The 9,576-nt window shown below is 44.4% G+C and overlaps 1 protein-coding gene and 1 pseudogene across 1 annotated transcript; one reads left to right on the plus strand and one right to left on the minus strand.

Annotated features, from left to right (window-relative positions):
* Window positions 1–4,447: 4,447 nt before the first annotated feature.
* Window positions 4,448–5,711, minus strand: LOC114686917 (annotated as a pseudogene).
* Window positions 5,712–8,396: 2,685 nt separating this feature from the next.
* On the plus strand, window positions 8,397–9,350 carry LOC114686913 (olfactory receptor 52H1-like). The gene has a single exon (XM_028861584.1). The coding sequence runs from the start codon at window positions 8,403–8,405 to the stop codon at window positions 9,348–9,350; it is 948 nt and encodes a 315-aa protein (XP_028717417.1). The 5' UTR covers window positions 8,397–8,402.
* The last annotated feature ends 226 nt before the right edge of the window (window positions 9,351–9,576 follow it).

Raw genomic sequence — 9,576 nt, forward strand, 5'->3', positions numbered from 1 at the left:
AGATTAAGGAATTTATTCATCATAACACTTTGCAAATTACTAAATAGAAAAAAATTAATTCTTAAGGGAAATTTGTGTGAGGTAGACATTGTAGAGATCAAAGGCAAAAAATTGGGTAGAGGAAATCAGCAACTGTCTCTTGTATGCAGAGGGTCTAGTTCGGTGCCATGCAGGTTCTACCACTGTTGGTCTAAAGTACATGAGTTCCTATGAGCTTGGTTCAGTTGTCTCTGTAGATTTCCCCATCATGATCTTGAACCCCCCTTCCCTGCCCCTTGCTCACAGAATCCCTCTTCCCTCTCTTGGACTGGACTCCCATAGCTCGGCCTGGTTCTTGGCTGTGGATCTCCACATCTGCTTCCATCAGTTACTGGATGAAGGCTCTCTGATGACAGTTAGGGTATTCACCAATCTGATTACCAGGGTAGGCCAGTTCAGGCACCCTCACCACTATTGTTAGTATTCTAATCTGGGGTCATTTTTGTGGATTCCTGGGAATTTCCCTAGCGCTAGGTTTCTACCTTAACCCATGATGTCTCCCTCTATCAAGATACTCTTTCATTGCTCTCCCATTCCATTCCTCCCCAACTCGACCATCCCATCCCCCCCCTTTTTTTTTTTAAAGATTTACTTATTATGTATGCAGTGTTCTGCCTACATTATGCCTGCAATGCAGGCCAGGGGAGGGAACCTGAATGCATTATAGATGGTTCTGAGCCATCTTGTGGTTGCTGGGAATTGAACTCACGACCTCTGGAAGAGCAGCTAGTGCTCTTAACCTCTGAGTCATCTTTTCAGTCCCAAGGCAGATATTTCTATGCAAGAAAAGATTACTTCACAACCACAAGTTACATATTTTCCAAAAACAAATTAAAATTTCTACATAAGAAGTCACATTAAGATCACAAGTTACATGTTTTCCCTTAGAAGCCTACAAGTGGTTAAACATTTTTCTTCGTATTGATTTCCCCACCATAACATCTTCACCCCAAAGTAATGATTCTTTTATTTCGGATTAGCAAAGTTTTAGGCAAGCTAAGTAAATTTCAGCCAGTTTCTTTTGTACTGGCAGGCAGCTGTTTGTGATTTCAGTGTAGCAGATTTCTATTTTCTGCTCTAGAGAAACTTTAAACAAGTGGCCAGTTAGCCATTTACTTTTCTTTATACACTATATATAGGTTCATATAATTTCCTTTCACAACTTTGTTTTTTCTAGGTGCACACCAGGGCCTGTGATTAATTCTGTAAGTCACATGACCAAGGAACTCAGTTCTAACCTTAGGTTTAGGGACCATAATTGGTTTCTTTAATCATCAGCCTGGTTTTCCACAGGCAGAATTCATGGGTCTATAAGGCATGAAACATTCTTGTTCTTATTTTCCATAGTCTGCAAATCTCACATCTAACAAACAGGAAGGTGACTTTTAGCCTCCCCCCTCCCCCCTTTTCTGTATCTTTTATTGGAGCAATCTGCAGAATAACCTAAACCATTCCCCTAATCATCTTTCCTAACTGTCCTAACCACCTGTATCTTTTAGGATAATTCAGAAAGTTCAATTAAATCATAGATCTAACTAATCATCATTGCTCTTGCAAATATCATCTTCATTATGACCTGCAAGTAAATTGCCCAGTAAAGAGTGGGATTTTCCTAAGGACCAGTCACACTATATAAGATACAGTGGGATGCCTTCACAATAGAAATCTCATCATGCCAAATACAGCAGGAACATGGCAGCAGCAAACAGAAGGAAGAACAGCAAAAGCAAAGGGCATTCAGGAAACATTCCTTCCGGGGCTTTGCCTCTCAGGATGCACCCAGGGTAGCTTTGCTACTCACTGGGCTGTATTCCATAAGCTCCATTGCTGTCTGTAGCTCCTCTGACATGGCCACCACCTGCATAAGCCAAAATGAAAGGAAGTGTCAATAAAAATGACAATTGCAATCTTACTTATCTTTAATGAAAATGCTTTTAGTGTTTGCATGTGGCTTGGTACAAACTGGCTTCCATTTGTGTAAGCTTATTTTGCTTTACATGGAAAGTAATACAGATTTAATATATGAAAATTATTGTCAGAGAGACTTAGACTATGAGAATATTCACTTTTATTTGGCTTAATTAATGATACTCAGTTTATAAATATTCTTTAATTTTTTTTTTTTTTTTTTGGTTTTTTGAGACAGGGTTTCTCTGTGCAGCTTTGCACCTTTCCTGGAACTCCCTCTGTAGCCCAGGCTGGCCTTGAACTCACAGAGATCCACCTGTCTCTGCCTCCCTGAGTGCTGGGATTAAAGTTGTGCACCACCACCGCCCGGCTTATAAATGTTCTTTTTTTTTTCTTTTGGTTTTTCGAGACAGGGTTTCTCTGTGTAGCTTTGCGCCTTTCCTGGATCTCGCTCTGTAGACCAGGCTGGCCTCGAACTCACAAAGATCCTCCTGCCTCTGCCTCCCGAGTGCTGGGATTAAAGGTGTGCACCACCACCGCCTGGCAAAGGTTTGTTTTTTTTTATATAAATGTTCTTGAGTGACACTGTTGTATAGGCATTGAGGATGATATGAAAAAAGAACAACATTGACACGATTTTGTCTTATAGTCTAGCCTGGAAAAGAAATGTTAAATAAGTAATATAAATATTATGAATTTCCTAAAAGAGGAAATACACTTTTTAAGTATAGAGAAACCTGGAGACTCTTTCCAGGGATGTATCATTTACATGCATGGAGAGGAATGGCCTTGCCTGAAGCTGAAGCGAAGAGTGGAACACAGCTTTGCTGGGTAGGGGAAGGGCTGGGAGAAGTCCTTTCAGTGGGTGGAGACATATGTGCCCGGCCTCATTAAGCATGGTATGGAGATGTACCTCACTGTGTTTGCACAGCACATGTCATCTGCTTCGACTTCTCTTTATGGACTGATTGGTTTTGAGTTACAGTGCTTCCAACTGTAGCTCTGGAGTTGGGTCACAGTATGACACTTCAGTCACAGTATGAAGGACTTTAAGGAAAAGGTTTTCGTGGGTCGCAAGAGTGCAAACATCTGCAGTTAATGAATAGATGTCAAAAAATTAGAAAGATTTGTTTGGAGGGTCATAAGAAAACAGGGGAAGTGGCTGTGTGAATGGGGTCTCACTAGGGGACAGTTAGTTCAAATAATTACATGAAAAACAAAGATTCAAAAAGGCTGGTGAGGTGGCTTCGTGGGTAAAAGTGCTGGCCAAACAAGCTTGTGACCTGAGTTGGATCCTGAAAACCCATGTCAAAGCCGGGCGGTGGTGGCGCACGCCTTTAATCCCAGCACTCGGGAGGCAGAGGCAGGCGGATCTCTGTGAGTTAGAGGCCAGCCTGGGCTACCAAGTGAGTTCCAGGAAAGGCGCAAAGCTACACAGAGAAACCCTGTCTCGAAAAAAGCAAAAACAAAACAAACAAACAAAAAAAAACAAAAAAACAAAAACCATGTCAAGGTGGAAGGAGAGAACTGACTCCATAAAGTTGCCCTCTGACCTTCACGTGACCTGCACATACACAAAAAATAAACACAATTGAATTCTAGGAAATGCCTGTAAGTAATGTGACTTATATTTTAATTAAGGAGTCTTCCTTTAAATAGTACAGTTCCCCTTTCTATATTTAATGATTACATCCTAAAATTTACTTAAAATATTTTTAAGTAGCTTTATTTAGTATGAGTGTGTGTGTGTGTGTGTGTGTGTGTGTGTGTGTGTGCTCTAGTCTGCAGAATGGAGGTCAGAGGACAGTTTGCAGGAGTCAGTTTCTCCTTCCACTAGGTGGGTCCCATGGATCAAACTCAGGCCATTGGACTTGGTGGCAAGTGCCTTTACCTGCCAGTTCATCTGCCACTGACCCTCAAATTTGCTTTTTCTTATTTCCACATTGCTAAGCTTTCTTCTGTTACATTTTAGTTTGTCCAAAATACACTTATTTATTCTTTTTATTTTTTAACTTTGTCCAAACAATACAATGACCATTTTGGCAAATAACATTTTGATGGCAAGACACAGATAAATTCAACACAGTCTGCAGGTCACTCTGCAGACAGGGCTGTGTAGAACAGTCAAGATGGGCAGTGAGCTGCATAGTGTAAGTAGAGACAGAACTATAAACTCATCAAGTGAGGAGGCCCCCTGCCCTCACACCTCAGATGGCTCATAGGTGGCATTACACTGGCTGGAGGTGTGTGTGGGGTGCAGATGCAATCTACAAATCCATAACCAGATGCCCCTGGACAGGTCTTACACAAGACCACACTAATCAGTACACCCTCCAGGGCATGGACTAGATGTCGATAGCTGCCTCTGGCCATCAGTAAGTGGACTGAGGTCCCAAGGCCTCAACAGTAATTGGATTAACCAGGTTCACCCCAGACAATTGGCCAGACTGTCCAGGCAGCTTGGCCTGTGTCCAGAGAGGCCACAGCACATGCAATGACATCAGGGAATGCCCTCTTTGCGCTGGCAGCCCTGGGAGGGTGGCGCTGACCAATCATAGACAGAGGAGAGGCACAACTGCACCTCTTGCTTGCACAATCGGCCCCCATGAAGCAGCGTCTGTTGCTTCTCCAGCGTGTCCTCCGGGCTCTGTTTGTGTGTCACCAGGTACTGACTGCTGCAGCCCCATGATTTGTACTCTGTGTCGAAGCGTGGGTCATGCTCCCGCTACACATCCACTGGTGCCAGCCAGGCGCCCAGCGATACATCTTCACTGTGCCACGCGCGCAGGTATTCAAGGCTGAGGCGCAGGTAATGCACCAGGTCTGAAGCGAAGATGTACCCACCACCCAGAGCATAGGGCAGGTAGTAGTCGCAGAGTTGCCAGGCAGCTTCTCGCCAGCGACCTCTGGGCTTGACTCGTCCATGCCCAGAAAAGAAGCCCCAATAGAGGCGATGGCCACGTGCAGGCTCACATGCGCGTAGCTCCGCCAATAGGGCGTCCAGGCGCGCAAAGGAGTCGTCATCAGCCTTGAGCACGAATTCGAAGTCCACGTGCTCGTCCAGCCAAGTCAACATGGCCAGGGCCTTGGCCATGAGGTTTTCGTAGGCATCGCGCGGGGCGGGCAGCAGCAGCAGGTCCCCGTGCTGTGCTTGCTCGAGCTCAAGCATGCGCCGCTCCTCTGGGCCCAGGCCACTGGTGCCCACAGCAAAGCGCGCCCACACGTCCTTAGGGCCGCCGAGCCTCCCCTGTGCCAGCCAGGTGCTGCGCACCGCGCTGCGGCGCTCAACCGCGCGGGGCGCACTGGCCACTAGCACTGCCAGGAAGGCCTTATCGCGCAGTTGAGTGGCTCCAGTGGCTGCTGGCGTCTCGCCCTCGGAAGCACAGCGTGCCAAATACAACAGAGTGCTGCAAAACGCCAGGCCGCCTAGGGCCAGCACCACCCGGCGCCGCCATGCGCGCCGGAGTACCTTCCTATTTTTTTATTTTATCCTTTCTGGGTCATTTTGTGTGTTTCACAGGTCAGCAACATATAATTGGATTTTATTTAAAAAAAAAAACAAACAACTTTACAGAGAACAGATTTTATAATAGAAACGTTCAAACAACATATGTCTGTAGCTATAAGTGATGTGGTTGGTGCCTTACTGTTAACCTGCCTTATGGTTTTAGTTTGCTATGCTTTCTTCATGATATGTAACCTTCTGTCTATTGCTGTGCTGATAGCATGTACTTTCTGTTCTCCACAGAACTTGCTAGCTCCATCGTGAATTTTGCTTATGAACATAGAAGTCTTAAAAACTTGATGCCTAGTATTTGATTTTCAAATGTACTGTTTACTTATTGTGTACCTTTTGAAAAGTCATTTCTCTCTGATTTAGTTTCTTTTTTTTTTTTTTTTGGTTTTTCGAGACAGGGTTTCTCTGTGTAGCTTTGCGCCTTTCCTGGAGCTCACTTGGTAGCCCAGGCTGGCCTCGAACTCACAGAGATCCACCTGGCTCTGCCTCCCAAGTGCTGGGATTAAAGGCGTGCGCCACCAACGCCCGGCTTCTGATTTAGTTTCTACATCTGTAAAATATGGACAATATTATGGTGTATCTCATAGCTTTTTTTTTTTTTTTTTTTTTTGAGATAGAGCCTCATACATCCTAGGCTGGCCTCAAATTTGCTATTTACTCCCAGATGACCTTAACTTTTGATCCTCCTCAATGCTGGGATTACGGGCAGGTGATGGCACCCAGGATGTGCACAATGCTTGTATGAAACCCACGGCTTCCGACAGGCTAGGCAAGCACTATACCGTCTGAGTTAGGTCCCCAATCTTCTTGGAGAACTTTTAGGAGAGTTACAAAAGTGGTTTCACACTAAGATCTTCAAGTGTTGTCAAATGTTGAAAATTCTCAAAACAAATTTTTTTTTTTTTTTTTTTTTAAGATTTAATTTATTTATTGTGTATACATGTTCTGCCTGCATGTATGCCTGCCGACCAGAAGAGGGCGCCAGATCTCATTACAGATGGTTGTGAGCCACCATGCAGTTGCCAGATCTCATTACAGATGGTTGTGAGCCACCATGCAGTTGCTGGGAATTGAACTCAGGACCTCTGGAAGAGCAGCCAGATGCTCTTAACCGCTGAGCCACCTCGCCAGCCCTCAAAACAAATCTTTTTTTTTTTTTTGGTTTTCGAGACAGGGTTTCTCTGTGTAGCTTTGGAGGCTGTCCTGGATCTCACTCTGTAGACCAGGTTGGCCTCAAACTCACAGAGATCCGCCTGCCTTTGCCTCCCGAGTGCTGGGATTAAAGGCGTGCGCCACCACCGCCCGGCCCTCAAAACAAATCTTAACCAAGTTTCTTTGTTTCTATTTTGACTCAGCATTTAGAGTAAATAAATTCTGCATTTTGTCCACTAGATGTCCTCCCAGCATTCTTTTTAAAAAGTACAATTGGCTCAAAGTCTTCTCCAATTCTTACAGATTTTCCTCCTTCATCCTTAACAGGTAGAGTGGAGGCCCAGCTTCACGTGTTGTTCACCACGAGGAGGCATCCCATATCCCTGTCTCAGAACATGTTGATCTGAAAGTCCCAGGGCTTGGAGGACAGGGACTGAAATGGGTGTGGGGTTGGTGTTCGGACAAATCTCAGTTCTTTGAATTATTGTTCTTTCTACAGCTTCATGTCTCTTGTGACTCCTCAGCATTTCACAGAGCCTGCAGGCATCTCCTGGTAAAGGATAGCATCATGAAAGAGTGCTGGTCATGGGATCAAATGATCTTGGCTCTGCCAGTTACTAAAGATGACACCTTCCTTGGCCAGATAGATAACTTCACAGATGTTCAGTTTCTCAAAACAAAACAAAAGTGAAAAGACAAAATTCATTTTTTAAAAAAAAGATTTGTTTATTACGTATACAGCGTTCTTCCTGCATGTATCCCTGCAGGCCAGAAGAGGGCACCAGATCTCATTACAGATAGTTGTGAGCCACCATATGGTTGCTGGTAATTGAACTCAGGACCTCTGGAAAAGCAGCCAGTGCTCTTAACCACTGAACCATCTCTCCAGCCCTAAAAAACAAGTTTTTTTTCCCCCCCAAGACAGGGTTTCTCTGTGTAGCTTTGTGCCTTTCCTGGAACTCACTCTGTAGTCCAGGCTGGCCTCAAACTCACAGAGATCCGCCTGCCTCTGCCTCCCGAGTGCTAGGATTAAAGGTGTGCGCCCCCCCCCCAGCAAAATTCATTTTTTAATGAGGAGCTTCTAAATAAGATAACACATAAGAGGTGTTGGAATATAGTAGGTATCCAAAACTGTTAATTAACTCATGTTCCCAGTAGTGAGACACTCTCTTTAGCGTATTCCTTTTCCTGTATGCAGTTAGAGTACTTGTTTCTATACACACCCACAGTAATGAATTATATAGACTCAGGGAAAACTTGGTCATTTAAATAGGATTAGTAGTTTCAGAACTGGACAAGTTATCTCTCTATGATTTAGAAACTTAAGGATTAACACCAGGAGTCTGATGGCTCTTTCTCAAAGTCATGAGTATTGTTCTTTTTGGAGGGCATTTATTTATTTTATTTTGTATTATTTTTTGTGTGAGTGTTTTGCCTGAATGTATATATGTGCATTATGTGTGTGCCTGGTGCCCAAAGAGGTCAGAAGAGGGTGTCAGCTTTCCTTGGGACTGGACTTAACACATGGTTATGAGCAACCACACCCACAACAGTGGGCATCAGAAATTGAACCCAGGTCCTCTGGAAGAGCATCTGATGCTTTTAACCATGGAGTCATCCCCCACTCATGAGTATTGCTCTTAATAGTAATTTGATTTTCTTTTCTCAAATATAGGAAAGAGGAGAACTGGTTCCAAGAGGTTGTGGAGGAGTAACTACCACATAATTCCTTATGCTCACTATACACTTTTGCTTTTAGCATAGAAGAGCTATTCTTCAGATATCAATGGCCATGCATAACACAAGTAGCTACAACACTGGCCCCTTCACCCTTTCAGGCATCCCTGGACTCGAGCAGTACCATGTCTGGATCAGCATCCCTTTCTGCTTTATCTATTTGGTGGCCATCGTGGGCAACAGCATCCTTCTCTACCTCATCGCAGTGGAAAACAGTCTGCATTCCCCCATGTTCTTCTTCCTTTCCATGTTGGCCATGACTGACCTCATATTGTCTACCACTTGTGTCCCCAAGACCCTTAGCATCTTCTGGTTTGGCCCTCAGGAAATCAGTTTTCCTGGCTGTCTGACCCAGTTGTTTTTCCTGCATTACAGCTTCGTCTTGGACTCAGCTATCTTGCTGGCTATGGCATTTGACCGCTATGTGGCCATCTGCTCACCCTTGAGATATACCACTATTCTTACACCCAAAGCTATTGTCAAAATTGCTGTAGGAATCTCTTTCCGAAGTTTCTGTGTTTTTGTCCCGTGTGTTTTCCTTGTGAACCGCCTACCCTTCTGCAGGACACACATCATTGCCCATACCTACTGCGAGCACATCGGTGTTGCCCGTCTGGCATGTGCAGATATCTCCATCAACATCTGGTATGGATTTTGTGTTCCTATCATGACAGTGATTATAGATGTGGTCCTTATAGCCATCTCCTACACTCTCATCCTATGTGCTGTTTTTCGTCTTCCCTCCCAAGACGCACGCCAGAAGGCCCTGGGCACCTGTGGTTCTCATGTCTGTGTCATCCTCATGTTCTATATACCAGCATTCTTCTCCATCCTTGCTCATCGCTTTGGACACAATGTCCCTCGCACTTTTCACATCATGTTTGCCAACCTATATGTAATTATCCCACCTGCGCTCAACCCTATTGTCTATGGAGTGAAGACCAAGCAGATACGGGATAAAGCCATTCTTCTGCTCTTTCCCAAATCGTCCCAGTGACAGAGAGATGCCTGAGGTCTTGAATCTGCAGCCCAGTTCATAAAGTACAGTAGGTCAAAGGCTGAACCTACAACCACTGGCTTCCGAGAGAGGACACATGGAACTACTCTTCCTAATCAGAGTTGGGTTTTTTTTTTTTCTTAGTTATTTTATGCAGAAGCCTACTCAACCATTTTAGTTTTAGGAAAAGAACCTCCGAGGTTAGAAGAAAAAAGATATCTATTTC

The sequence above is a fragment of the Peromyscus leucopus genome, chromosome 1 (assembly GCF_004664715.2).
Source record: "Peromyscus leucopus breed LL Stock chromosome 1, UCI_PerLeu_2.1, whole genome shotgun sequence".
Lineage (NCBI taxonomy): Eukaryota > Metazoa > Chordata > Mammalia > Rodentia > Cricetidae > Peromyscus > Peromyscus leucopus.